Source organism: Gallinula chloropus (genome assembly GCF_964237585.1).
Source record: "Gallinula chloropus genome assembly, chromosome: 1".
Lineage (NCBI taxonomy): Eukaryota > Metazoa > Chordata > Aves > Gruiformes > Rallidae > Gallinula > Gallinula chloropus.
In genome coordinates this window covers 39,773,802-39,788,965 of record NC_140085.1, presented here as the reverse complement: position 1 = coordinate 39,788,965, position 15,164 = coordinate 39,773,802, and the positions used below count along the sequence as shown (strand labels likewise).

Sequence of the window (15,164 nt, the reverse complement as noted above, 5' to 3'; positions counted from 1 at the left end):
CATAATGAAGTCATTACAGAGTCTCTAACACTGGACTTCGTTGTTGGTGTGCCAATAAAGCTGACTGATTAATCTACTTCCATATAACAGCAGGATAAAACAGCTGCAAACAAGGAGAACCTTGGAAATTAAATTCTGGAAACATTTATAAAGTGAAAACTAAGGCTAACGCAAACGGAGTATGTACCAACTGTGGGGGTGGAAAACAATCTGCATGGGAAAAAAAGAAACTGAATCATTAGGAGAGTGGGAAATAGTTCTTAATACCTGAGAAAATTGAAGTAAACCCTGTCTAAAACAATTTAAAGAAACAGTTTTGTAGTAGACCGTAATGATCAAAACATTTCTAACCTCAAGCTTCTGTCAATATGCAATGTTCTGCAGACTTTAGTCTAGTGGTTTCTGATTGTATCCCACATGTTCTGAGCTACAACACTTGCTACTTAAGATTAAATACCTAAGTAATGTTTGCGATAAACAAGCTGCTCTTGGTTCTGCCTGTTGAATTTTTCAAACTTTAGTTACTAGGTAGATCAAATTGTAAAACTTTTGCAAGCTACAAGAAGTATTTGTGAGCAGAGTATTGTTCCTCAATTTTTTTTTAATAGAACAGACTTCCCTACTCATAGCTACAGCCACCACACACCCCACAAGCCCCACTCCAAAAAAGCAAACATAAAACCCCAAAGAAACCAAAGCTGCTTTAATTTCACCATTTTCACTTATTCCATCTAGAAGACCTTGGCAGTAGGAACATTAAAGATTGAAAATAACATGAATTTGAAACAAATTGAGGATTTCAGCATAGCAACTACTCAAACATGTCTCATGTTTGCCACTACTATTCAAAAATCTGTAACAATTTGGAGTTTCAGAAACTTCCAGTTTTCACCTAAACTTTCTATTCACAAAGCCAGAGGTAAAATTACTAGTGACTCCAGGAGAAGCAGCTATGCACACTGGAGCACATATATAGATACATACTTACCTTAAAATTTATCTTATCTTTACTCTCTTTCCTGTCACTTTTTTGATTCTGATAACACTCCCATCACAGACATGAGTAACTGCACGTAACTCTCCAGTCTCTTCACCCTTCCTTATCTGACAGGTATTGGCACAATCTGCTGCGATTTCTACTATATATTGAAAAATTTACCTTTTCCTCTCCCATTTCCCCAGTGCAGCCCCCACAGTATGTCCTTGAAATGACCAGATCAGAGGAAACGTAGCACCACCTCACTGTCCTTGGTCCTTTCCTCCATAGTTCAGGGATGATGCTAACTGCTATGAAATAAATCTGCTTTTCCACTGGTTCAAGAATAAGGAAGCCTCTAGGAAGAGGGAACGAGACGGCCAATCCAAAAGCAGATGTCATATGCACATTCCCATGTCCTCAACACAAGCACAAAGCAATTGCTTGTCCAGGGGCTGTTAGGTCTAAAACAATCTTTCTGGATCAAGTGAATTGTCAAGCTGTGTGGGACAATTCTCCCTCTTTATAGCCCTTTCAGAATTATTTTTAAATCGCCAGATAAGTATCTGACATGCTAAACTCCAGTTTCCTGTAAAGGATCTAGATAACTATTAAGGGTATAAGTATTTACCAGGATTCATTTTTTATAAAAAAAAGATTAACAAAGATTTGAAAAGAACTTCAAATGCTAACGCAAATTTCAGAAGCTGATTGTACAAGTAAAATGTTAAAAAAACAAACAAACAAATAAAACCCAAACCTAAAAAAACCCCAGATAACTCTTGAGAAAATCACCAGTTATGACAACAGCAGGTTCAGAAATAAGAATTTACCCTGCTGTGTATCGTGTAGTACGTGTGCAGTGCAGACTGACCCTGATGTGTGTGGGCAGACAACGATCTGAGAGAGCTGGAGCACCACTCAGCATTTAGTCCATTTGCTTTCTGAATACATCCTATAATTAGAGAACAGTTTTTCATGCTGCCCCTCCCTTGAGCAACCAACACTCAAGCATTCACAGAGTTTTAAAGTAGTATCAGCTCTGGCAGTTGACAGAAATATTTTCGCCTCAGGAAGGTGCAATTATGGATGATCTTTTGGACAGCATATGATCTTCAAGACAGAAAAATGGGAATAATCTTGCAGACCTTTTTATATTTTAAAGTGTCCAAGATACACACTAGGAATGTGGACTTGTAAAAACTAATTTTAAAGCCCCCATAATTCATAGTACTCAAGGCCTAAAACCTTGTCTTGGTGCATTCTTCTAGTTTTGAAAGGACTAGCTACTTTAAGATTCAAGCTACCACTCACAGCATAGTTTACTCTGCCACTTTAACGCATAACTTGAGAAATCAAAGGCAATGACACCTAGCACAGTTGCATACTGCAGCTCACATGGCTACTGTGATATACAGATCCCATTATGAATGATGAGAGAAGAGTATAACACTAAGGCTTTAAGATGTAGATGCTACAGAGATCTACATGCATGACTCAAATCACATCTTTCTTTGAACTCGTTGCTTATACATGCCAACAGGAGTCATTCCAGGAAATTTGGTAGACGTGCATTATAGTTGCAACACGATTGCATCTGACATAGATTTAACTGAGTCAACAGGCAGTAGTATCCCGTTACACTGTGAAATCAAGCCTAAATGGCAGCAATTTGTTCTGGAAATACTTACTTCTGATGAGGTCACCATCAGGGCGATTTCCCCAGACGGACTGGTCTTGTATCTCTGGTTGTGTACTTGGGTTACTGGAAGGTTGCTTTATGTCCTTATCTCCCGCCGCAGTATCCTCTTGGTCAGTTTTTTCTAAGGCAAAAGAAATGTTGAGGTATTAGTTCCTGTGGTATTTTTCCTCTATGTGAGCAAAACTCATCTTTGAAGATTAAAAAGAAGAGAGCATTAAGTATAACTTGTCTTAGTTTCCTCAGAAAACTGATTTTCATTTGGTTTCTTGTCCAGATCAAAGTAATTCCTCTATATTAAAGTTTTTTGGTCATATTGTGTTTAATCATGGGAAATAATACTCGGCAGCTTTTGTAACAAGTACAGTTGAGTCTGTTTATATTTAATTACCTTCCACTAAATTTTCCAATAAAAATTTGAATCACTTTGTCACACAAAAAACCTGTAATTTTTTCCCCATGTACATGTGGCTCTGGCATATAAAAGCCAAAAAAAATTCCACAAAAGTCTGTTTTCTATTATTTACAACTGAATGCATAATTACAGACAAATATTGTTGAAACTTCAAAACTGTTTAATACAGAAATTCAAAAAAATTTATTATAACACAATGACCTATTTTTCATTAAAAAACTAGACATTGAAAAGTCATTCCTGAATAAAAGTCAACGTTTAGCCTACAGTGAAAGGATTTTTTTTTTTCTCCAGGTATATACAAGATGCAGAGAAATTTCCATGGTAAGGTTATTTGAGGGGTTTTAAAGTTTATTTCACCAGACAGTAGATTTTGTTTTGATGTTTTCACCAGGTAACACATGGAGCCCTGCATCTTCTCAAACCAAGGTAAGTGACAGCATTTTTGCTATCATTAACGTTTTAATAGTTAAAGTCACAGACACAAATCTTCCTGTTCTTGATTGCTAGAGGTTTTTCCTACTAGCATTTGAGGAAACATTTCAAAATTTTGTTCATTATTCACAGTGACTAATTATCAGTTTATGTCACTTACTCGAGGGATATTTTCAGTCTCAAGTATTTTTTTGAGCATATGTACATTTAATATTTACATTAATTCTAAATGAGCAACTGCTGAAAAGTCTGTTAGCTCTATTTATTTGTTTCAAACAAGAACCTGTTTGTAAACTTATTGAAATGTAGTAATACTCTATCTTCTAGTAATTTCAACTGAGACACAGAAAAATCACTTATTGCTACAGCGACATATTAAAGGTTAGTTTCTTGATGTAACCAACAGTGGTTTGATTTTAAATCTTAACTTTCTGCCTTTGTTATCCACCCTATTAAACTGAGGCATTGAACATTACTCAAAATAATATATGCCATATTGTATGTATAGTAGCATGTGCCTTCAAGCACTGCTGCTTCCCTCCAATTAATTACTACCTCTGAAATGTCTGACCCAGCTACCTCTGTGGTACTTACCTCTCATCCCTCCCTCACATCACCGTTTCTTCAACAACTTGTCAATATTTCCTAAAGCCCATCCTGAAATGAACTGTTTCACTGGGATTGGCATAAAGTTACTGAAGTGGTTGGGAAGATATTCACTGACTTCAGTAAGTTTTGCTTCTTGCCCTGATGACTTAATCTCACCCAGATACTCATCTTATCAAAAAAAAAAAAAAAAAAACCAAAACAAAACAACCCAGATTTATTTCTATCTGACATCTATCAGATAGAAATCGGACTGTGTTCAATCATGATGTTTTTGCCTGTGCAGCCAGGTATTAGGTGCAAATGTGTTTCAGAAGTGTTTGAAAAGTGCCCTGAAATAGACTGAACGAAAATAAGCAATGTCCTGGAGAGAACTAGCGTAAAAGAAATGCAAGCACTGTGCACTATGCTTTCCAGATACAGCAAGCTTAAATGAGCTATTTTAAGACATTTTGCTCTTAAATTACCTTACTGCAGTAACAGCACCAAGATTACAACAATATCTACCCAACAGTAGCAGTATGAAACTGCGGAGTTACTGTACACAATTTTCTTGCATAGGATACGACTTTGCAGAGCCCTACAACTGCAGGTAGTAAACAGTGAAAGGCTCTAAGAAAAAAGTGTTAAAATTATAGGGCTCTCAGTGTTCTAGATTACATTTTTATCTAAGAAATCTGAAGAGAGTGCAGAACAGAATCAGTCATCACTACACATAGGGAATTAGTTTTCCTTCCTCCGCTTGCTTTCTGTTCATTATGTTTTTCTTTTTTTTTTGTTTTTTTTGTTTTTTTTAAATACTATGTAGGTTACATGTGCATTTTTCATGTTTACTTTTATTGTTCTACTTGGATATGGTAAACAGCTAGTTAAAACCATGTAAATAATGCTGATGGTGAATAAGAAGAGGGACTATCAAAAAGGAAAAAAACCACCACCACCCAGTGTTGCAACTGAATACCAAACAATTTTGATAGGAAGTTTACAACTAACTTTAATTTAGTGTCTGTTCTTTAATCTGTTGAATTCACATGAAGACTTCCTCATGAACATACGTAACAGAAACCTAAACCGTTAAACACTTATGCAGTATATTACTTTTTACCCCAGAATTACCCTCTGGAGAAGCTAATCTCCTGGCAGACGTTGCTCTGGGGGTGTGATGGACTGATCCTGGGGCTGCAGCCAAGGACCACACGGTCGCTTGTTCCCTCCTCAGCCCCCAGGCAGGACAAGGAGAGAGAACAGAAAGAGTACAAGTGAGAATACTCATGGGTCGCCATATACTTTAGTAAGTGAAGGAAAGAGGAAGAAAACACAAAACAAGTGATGCAAAAGGCTCCCACTCACCACCTCCCACCAGTGGACTGATATCCAAGCCAGCCTTTAAGTGATGGCTACCTCCCCCAGAGCCTCCCCTCTTTAGTTTTTATTACCAAATTATATGGTGTGGAATATCCATCTGGTCAACCTGGACCATCTGTCTGGCTTGTGTCCCCTCCCAACCCCTTGCCCACACCCAGCCCACACTTTGGAGGGGCAGAGTGGGAAAAGAGAAGACCTTGGCACTGTGCAAGTGCTGCTTAGTGACAGCCAAACCACTGGTGTACTATCATCAACCCTGTTTTAGTCACAAATCCCAAACAGCACCAGAGGTGCTGCCTTAAAGAAAATTAGCTCCGTCCCAGCCAGACTTAGTGCAACAGAGCTTTACAAAAAGTCGACCTTAAGCTATGTTTATTTAAGATTTTTTCATACACCCTGATGCATCAGAATGCTGGAAATAGACACACTGGTTCCCTGATCTTTTTTTTTTCTTGAATTTGTACCAGTTCTCCTTTTTAGTACAAAATAATTTTATTATTATTCCCTTATAAAAAACAGCTGATGATGAAATCATAACTTTTTTTTTTATTCTAGAGGTGCAACTACAACATACCTACTACAACCAATCACACGTGAAGACAGCCTCAAGAACACTCCTGAGTCTGTTTTGTTGTTGCCATTTTTTGTGTTTGGTGCATAAGATTAGTGATAAGAGTAGTTTATAAAAGATGATACATTTACAAGTCCAGTAAGAATCAATACAAAAAAATTATTCTTCTCTGATGTGCCATACTTGTGGCAGAGAAGTTTTAATAAAGCCTATAGCTGGAACAAAAACTAATGGCTGGATTTGGCCACAGAGAGGCATAGCTTTTTTTCTACTGCATCTTCAAATAAATTTATAATACTTCTCTTTTAATCAAGCTTAAGCTAAAAAGAAAAAAAAAAACAACTTCCTTGGTATATTAGCTTCTGCTTCCCTTAGTACAGCCTTCCACATCCATGTGACTAACCTCCAAAACCAACAGCCAAGAAGAAAAATAGATGCTCTTCCTACTGGTTCAAATAGTGGAAAGAAAAGACTCATTATGTTCTGACTCTGGCACTGTGAGGTAGAAATCCCAGGTCTCTTCAAAACTGTAAGTTACTCTTAGGCATGTCACAAAAGGAACATAGTTTTCTTACTTGTCACAGCTCAGTCCCTAGATCAGCAACCTGTACCTCTCCTTAAATGAATGGCAGTCCCTAGGCTGAAGAGCCCCATAAGTGACGCTACTGCAGGGCACCCTGTGCTTTATCCTGAAGGTAAGCATGGGCACACACTCTACTTGTGTAGAAATCAATGCAAGTTTAAGGTTTACATAAGCAAATAATAGAATTGAGATGGTTAACAGCTATATCCTATGTGTATTACAGACAATTGTTAAGCTGCTTAGTGAAAAAGTTTTAATCACATCTCAAAATTACTGTGTCCTGAAATAAGTGAACAAAGTGAACTCCTAATATTATGTTAATTGGAATTAATAAAGTATATATAAATCTCTTTTACAGCACATACATTCATTGTACCATAGTCTTGTTTTATTTTTTTTTAAATTACACAGCAATACATGGATTTCATAGAATCAAAACTTGTTTTTGCCATTGAGACTACTGTAACACTGACTGTTAAATCCTGCTTTGGTTTGGAATATGCACCTATGATAACACACATTTCTTTGCACTATATCAAATAATTTGACAAGACCCCACCAATGGAACAGTGGCAGCAGTCTACATCAGCAACAAGGTTACTATTACAACAGCCCTATCAAACAGGAAATTTGGCAAATCGTTTTAACTGTCAGGACAGACACATGTAATTAGGCAAGAAGGGTAGGCAAGGCAATCTATCCAGATCCCTTCCAATCCTGTCTTCTGTCTTTATAAAGTTGCTGGGCTATAGATCACACTGATTCCTGAAAACTTTTAAAACGTCCCAACAAAGAACCCTTCTTCACAGAGCTGCATTTATTTTATCTCCCTCAATGAAAATGTTGAACATATCAGATGGACATCCCATTAATATGTAAAACCCATCCTAAGAGATAGGTAATGTATGTATACTTGCAGGAGAAAGCTCGAGAACTCAGCTCTTTGACAAATAAACACCTTTTCTTCTCCAGGTGCTTGTCCATTTGTACATTGAGGCTCTAGCTGCTCCCTCACCCTATGATGTCTCTTGAGCTTATGCAGGAATGTACCTCACTGTGTTCTAATGTAACTATGGAATATTCGATCCCGGAACACACAATAAAAATGGAAACATGCTGACAGGTGCATGGGGTTGCACATCCTCAAGAGTGTGATTGGCACCTCATTTCTATTCAGTAGGTGACACATACGCTTATATATCTCTTCGCACATGTGAACAATAGAAGCACTTGACTGGCAAACATGACAAACTGGACTTGAGAAACAGGTTTAGAGTTTATCTATTGTCACAATGGCACTGAGGATGTAGAACGAGTTAAAAATCCTGTCTCTGCAACCACCAAAGGCTTTGTTGCTATGATACATTCATTTTCTGTTCACCAACAACGTGGTGGAATGCATCAAGTAACAAGGAAAGCAAAAGGAACTGCTGGGAAAGGCTTCTAGAAGGCTGAGTGCATCATTCTTGTTAAGGAGAGATGAAGATGCAGAATGGACTGGAACAGAGGAGTCACTGGGACCTCCAAAAAAAAATTGCAGAGACAGGAACATCCCAACAGTTTTACTGCTGAAGTGTGGAGTAATGATAGAAGTGCAAAGCAAAGCTTACTTAGGCACCTACACTTGACCCAGCTGCTGGGATGTAAAGATGAATCCTCGGAAGGCCTGAGTTGTCCCTGAACAAGCAGGCACAGATTTAAACACACATGTGCAGTTCAGAGCACTCCGAATATAATTTTGTTCTTCGAAATGAGAAATTACCTAATTGAAAAAACCCAACAAACCAAACCAAAACACCACCACAAAAGTAGATCTGTGAGGAACAAAAGAGTTGAGGAATGTTTCCAAAAGGAAAGATAACAAAGCAGTTCTGTGTCTCAAGCCTACAGCAGTTGGGAGGGATTGGAGAGCATGTGGCAAACACTGTGTTTCTAACACTTCCTTTGTTCATTAATATCCTCCCTGGCAAGGAACCACCGAGGATGCTATTTCCTACTGAAAATTCCACTGTTCACAGCAATAACACAATGGAACTGCAATAATACCAGGTTTCACAATGCAACCATTAACAGTAACACCCACCAGCTACTTCATGAAATGCCTAAAACTTTTAGGCATTTCACATAACAACTAAGTTCAGCTGTGCCGTTCCTGTTCAGAATGCTTACTCCAGTTCATGTTTTGCCTGAAACCATCTCATTTCATCAATGACTGGTTGTACAAACTAATTAATATTGATAATTCCCAATTTATGGAGTTGACATCCATGGAGTTTAGCTGTAAAATTCTTTTCAAGCTAAAACAACTACATTGGTTTTATTTCATTTCAGTGGCTTTCATTTAAAAGTCTCATTGTAACTTTCAATGGCCTCAAAAAACAAATTTAAAAAATCAGTCTCTCAAAGCAATTCAACTGAACTTCTAGGACAGCTCTTAGAAAGAATTTTCCAGGTGCAAGCTACAGAACAACTACGGATATACTACAAGTCTGACAACCCCAAGTAAATTTCACTCATGATAAATTAAAAACTAATAGCAAGAGGCAAATAGGTACTCTGTACTATTAAAAGCATTAAGAAGTACAATTCCTTAAGGGACTTTTCACAAATAGTCATGTTGTCATACAGTCAGTTATAAATTTGAGTTATTCATCCAGCAATGTTTCACATGTGTACACAACACAAGCTTCATGTAATAGCTAAGCAACAATCAGTGGCTACGTCTGTCTTAGCAACAGCATGGGCCAACAGAAGTAGGCCTGTAGAGTGACTGAGTTGATTTTACAGACACATTCCATATTATACATGTTCCAGGGGCTTTCTACTTTGGACTCGCTCTCAGATTTAATCCCAAAGACTGAAGGCTCATTAGTGGCTGGAGTGCACTAGGTACATTCCTGCAATGCATCTTCCAGATTATTTTGTCCAAAAGGAGTCCAGCCCAGGTCACTCCCCAGAATCACTCAGCAATGCAAACCAAAATGGGAGCGAACAGTGGATTCATTTCAAAACTGCATTGCTCATCCAAATCAAAACACTAGCATAACACACTCTTTGCTGAATGCCACCTAGGAGGGAAAACCCCACGTGTTTAAATCAAAGATATGTCTAACTTTTGAAAGCCTGAAACGGAATTTGAGAAGAAAGATTCTAATATAAAATTAGCCTATGAAATGGAACAAAAGCATTTACAGTTTGATGCAAGACTTTACAGTCAACTCCATGAAATACAAGCCTATCACACCCATGTGGATATGAATCACTTTCTTGGAACGGCATGCATGTGAAACTGAAAGCAGAAGTACATTTTTTGACAAACTAGAGGAAGACACTTATAAAAATATATTTTTATGACAAACTAGAGTTACACACACATGAAAGTTTTAGGTATGTTAGTAACATTCAATAAATGCTTCGGTACTGACAGCAATGAAACACCACAGATTCACTCAACTCTTGTCAGGCCACAAGTGGGAACACAAATACCAAGGAAGCATGTGGTAACTTTGAGCAATCTCAGTGCACTGGTTAACCGTTAAAATAAAAACCCATTACTCATAACACTGAGACACTTCTAGTAATGTGCAACAATTATGGTGATAGTAATCTTTGTTGCTTCAAGAATGTCCAGATATTCCCCACAGTGAGTCTTCTGTCACCCCATTTCATCTAGTCAGCATGTTCCTTTAGTGCTCCTCATCATGAAAGCAGTTAAGCACAGAAAACATGAAGGGGTTTGAAGCACACTGAAGAGGAGCACATGATTTTTTTTTCTTCCTTTTCTGAATGGAAATATTAGTCGCTGAATATGTTTCTTCAGACAGCAAATTTGAATTGTATTCTCCATCCAGCAACAACAGTATGATTTACACTGGAGAGAAGGGTCACTTACAGAATTTAAGTTTTTATATTTCCACCAGACTTCTCCATTCTCCTCCCCTACCACATAAAAATAAAAATTCTAGTGGATTTCCATCTTCTGAAGAGTTATTAGGAAGTTCTTGTAGTTGTGAGTCTCAATTTCATATTAGAGGGGGTGTTACTTTTAAAATTTATTTTCTTTCTAAATTGAGAATTCTAAGTATTATTCACTTGTTATTCTAGGTTATTCTTACACTACATTACTAACAAGCAAAGGTAAAAGCATTCCTAATACTTTATAGATGACAGGCATACATCTTCTAAAATGTGGCCTGGTTCTCCAAATACAATTCCATGATTTTCTCTCTTGTATTCTCTGGTTTATTCAAATGCAGAGGATTCAATGGAAAAAGTCTAGCCATAGTCCAGGCAACAAACGTGGCAGGTACTTCTAATGTATGAAAGATTTTCCTTAAAGTGGAGAGGCTAATGGTTATAAAATGTCACACTCCTTGTTTAGGGACATTATTTTGGTACCCACCAGTGCAGAAAATACTTGATCACAGCCAAATTGAAGTGGGCCAAGCATAGACATGGCACTATTCACTCTGACTACATTACACAGCGCACACACAGAAGTAGTCATAAGTTGATTCCAAGGCCTGTGGAGCTACAGGAGAAGAGAACCATGACCAGTCTGGAACAAGGCTGCAGGACTAGAACTACACTTTTGGAAGGATGCGGCAAAAATTAACTAGATGTTTGCAGAAATTAGGTTAAACCTTTCATCCTGTTGTCTGTACCTTAGAGCAGCAGACTCTATTAACATAAATAAAGGTTTAAAGACTGAAATTGAGTGCTGACACTGCCACAAAAGAGGCAGCTATGATTTCATTTACTCTAGCACACTAATGGTAGAGGAGAAAAGTCCAATAATTTCACAAATATTTATGCATTAAATCAAAAATTAACTGCCAAGGCAGAACTGTGACAGGGGAGATGTTGAGACCATGTTGGTTAAAGTAACACACAAAAATTCTTCTAAGTTGCATAAGCCAGAGCATGCCACATCTGTAGGCCAAACTATGTCTCAACCCACAGTTTTCATCATCTTCACAACTGATGCATATCCCTGCAACATGCATAAGCTTTATTACTTCTGTAATACTTTCTTAGGTTGTGCGATAGATATTTCTTGAATATTTAAAATGCAGCTGAATTCTATTTTCCTTTTATGGAAAAATACCTAGGAGAAGGAGCACTTTGAAGATCTGGATATTTTTGGGATACCTCACAGAACTACAGAAGAGAGGTAGGTTGTTCTCAGGATGTAAGGTATATCAACCAGTTAAACAAATACAGACAGCATATTAAAGTATGCCATTACCAATTAAAAATTCTTTATCACTAGAATTCACTTAATATTTTATTATACGTACAACATAAACCATATTTTTTCTGATTAAGGAATGTTTATTCCTAGGTGGACACAGATTTCAAGTATAAACTATAAAGTTATAAAGCCATCGCATAAATATGATGAGGTGATTCTCAGTAGTCATTATTTCAAATTATCACAGATTTTTCCAAATACCTCTTGCCTATTTCAAGAAATAATGTCAATTTCAACCACACCTTTTAAAATTATCACCAAATTCTACAGAAGTCAGTGTACTTTTGGATGTCTTGGGGGAATGAGAGGGGAAATATAAGAAGACTAGGGGGTGTTGAAAGTCTCAGGCATGTTATCTTACATCTTCAGTCCTGGAATATCTGAACTACCTTACCCTGTAACCACACACTGCAAAGCTGACAACAGAAATGCTGGAATATAGACTGGAAATGTTATGAACTCACCTCTTCCTCTTTCCACCCCCATTTCCCCAACAGACTTAGACTAGAAAAAAAGCAACAAATATCCACAGTTAACCTTAAATCTAAGTTCACTAGAATAAAAATTATGTGTTTGAATGCTTCATTCTGTAAAAATCAGACATGTTTTTCTGTGAACTATCCATATGCTTTGAAATTGAGTGTGTTCCTTGAAAGGTGTGGCCAGCAAGCAAACCTGAATCAACATATTACACTTGTTTGCACCATACTGATCCCTAAGAAAGTAACTTTATTATCCTACTCGTCACCAGCTGTGAGGTGCAATTGTGCCATTCAGATTTTCTGCATGTAACTTGTTTGTGGATAGATCAGTGTATGTTCCCTTACTTTTCATTGAAAATCTTACAAAATGTAATCACATAAGACTTTATGTCATAGTGAAACCTCAAGTTAAACTAGACACTTTCCAGGCTACTTAATTCACTTGACTTACAACTTGAATAACTTTGATGTATGGCCTACATGAAGAATTTAACCAGTGTGGCCACTTGATCGCATGGCAGAGAGAAACAACACATTGAAAATAAACATGTATCACAGATACTGATGTTTCTGGAAAAAAAAAAAAACAAACCACCCATGATTCTAACAGTTCAGTTCTGCATGCTTGATCTTCTGTATCTTTTTTTATTATTATTTTTACTGTTTAGAAGTTATGAGTCATTCTCTAGCACAAGAAAAAAACCCAACAATAAGATAAGTACAAGCCAATTTGTCTCCCTGCCAGAACATTTTTTACTTAGCTACGGATACTTTCTGGTTTCTCAAATGAGTCTTCAACTTTGATTTCACATAGCTATTGATTTTCCAAGTTACAAAAACAAGACTGTGTCTTTAATCCATGGTTGCACAACTGCTTTACCAGGATCTGCTCCAGTTAACCAGTTATGAATAAAGTTACAGTTTTTGAACAAGCTTATTTGTCTGTTCTTCAGAGCCTTTTTAAACTACTGTCAGAATTCTGGAAAATAAAGCTGTAGCTGCAAATGAAAATAAGCAATTGAGTCTCATCTTCACAGACCAGGACTTCCCTATTTGAGGACTACCTGCAATACACCTTGTAAAACTTCCCGACATGAAGGTGACCAGAATATCAATGTACTCTGTCCAAATGCAAGTAACATCTAACTTAAAGAATTCTCCTTTCAGATGAATGCACTTTTAAACAACCTTGTGAAGAGCTGCTACAAGACAAGTTAGTAATACTCTCAGAAACTGGTTTTAGCTGCAGCATCACAGAGTAACCTCTGAAAAAAAAAAAAAAACCCAAAAAAAACCCCACCAGCAAATTGACCGCCAACCTGAAAAACGTTCCTGCCCTGGATCAACATTTCTCAGTCTACTGCAAGACCTGGAAGGGGAACTTCACAGGGAAGAGCTTTTAAACACAAACACAAAGCTGAGAAACAAGGAGGCTTTTAAGGAGCAGCATCTGCCTCTGAATGACTGCAGTTTTTCAAGTACTGAACACCATCAATGTACCTTTCTTCTTTTCTTTTTTTTTTTTTTTTTATAACATAGGAAATTCTGGTTAAAACAATAAAGAGGTGGAAGAGAAAGTGTTACAGTTACACCAAGAGGGGAGGTCGGAGGGAGGGGAAAGAGAAGAGGGGTTAAAACCCACAAAACAAATCAGTAGATGTATCATTCAAATAAAAGGCGCAACAATTACAGAGAAACTTTAAAGCAACTTACCTCGAGGGAGAGAGATCAAAGACCTGTTTTCAGTCGGAGCTTGCTCTGGCCCTTCAGGCCCCGGAGGAAGAGGTTCTCTCACTTGGGACATCTGCCAGCTCTCTCACCGAGTAATAAAGAGCCTGCACCCCCCTCCAACAAAACTAACACGCGACCCTGAAGGAACAAGCAAATGAAAGGACTCGTTAATGTATTTTATGCAGAAAACTCACGGCTCGGGGGCGATGGACTGGGGAGGGACAGCAACGAAGCGGCGGGAACTTTGCGGCACGGCGGCGGACGCGCCGCCCGCCCCCCGTGGCGAGCACCCGCGGGGCTGGGGGGCGGCGGCCGTGGGGCGGGGGCGGCCGCAGGCCGTGAGCCGGGCCGGCCGCGGGGGGCGCCCGGGGGCGAGGGGGGGGGAACGGCCGTGGGGCGCCGGGGGGCCCCCGTCCGCCGCGGCGGAGCCGGCCGGCAGCGTGGCGCGCCCTACCTCCGCATTTCCTCCCGCTCCGCCGCGGCGCACGGCCCTCCTCCGCGCCCCCGCGCCCCAGCCGCGGGAAGCTCCGCGCAGCTTCCCGAGCCGCTCCCCGCGCCGCTGCCGCCGCTCCGTCTCCTCCGGCGGCTTCCGCCTCTCCCCGCCGCCCGCCCCGCGCCCGCGGGTCTTCTGCCCCGGGCAGGGGCGCGCAGACGCTGGCACTCACACCCGCTGTCCCCCCGCCGCCACAGTCACTCCTTCTCCATCATTTCCGGACGATGAAACATCCCGCTCCGGCTGGCGGCGGCCGCGGCTCAGGGCGGCCGTTGTGCAGGTCCCACCGCCCGCCAGAGACGGGCCCGCGGGCTGGGCTGGGCTGCGCGGGGCCGGGGCCGCGGGGGGCGGCCGGCGGGGCGCCTGGCTACCCTCCGCCCCGGGCCGGGCCTCCAGCCACAGCAATTCCCGCAGGAGGCCAAAACCCATCAAGCAGAAATAGGGAAGAAGGGAAAGGGGGAAAATAACCCCACGAGTAGACGTGAAAGGGAGGCTTTCATGCTTTCAAGCCTGGACAGGGTTTGCAGTTGTAGCGCTTGGCAGCGGTGCAGGGG

The 15,164-nt window shown here is 39.7% G+C and overlaps 1 protein-coding gene across 1 annotated transcript in view; it reads right to left on the bottom strand.

Annotated features, from left to right (window-relative positions):
* MDFIC (MyoD family inhibitor domain containing) overlaps window positions 1–14,614 on the bottom strand; it is a gene marked incomplete at its 3' end in the record, with an annotated part of 49,213 nt that extends 34,599 nt beyond the window's left edge. The window contains exons 1-3 of the mRNA XM_084275701.1: window positions 14,572–14,614; window positions 14,100–14,255; window positions 2,668–2,799 (exon numbers count right to left, since the gene is read on the bottom strand). Coding sequence (XP_084131827.1) covers window positions 2,668–2,799; window positions 14,100–14,190 — 223 coding nt within the window. The 5' untranslated portion in view covers window positions 14,191–14,255; window positions 14,572–14,614. The remainder of the gene's footprint in view (window positions 1–2,667; window positions 2,800–14,099; window positions 14,256–14,571) is intronic.
* Window positions 14,615–15,164: the final 550 nt, after the last annotated feature.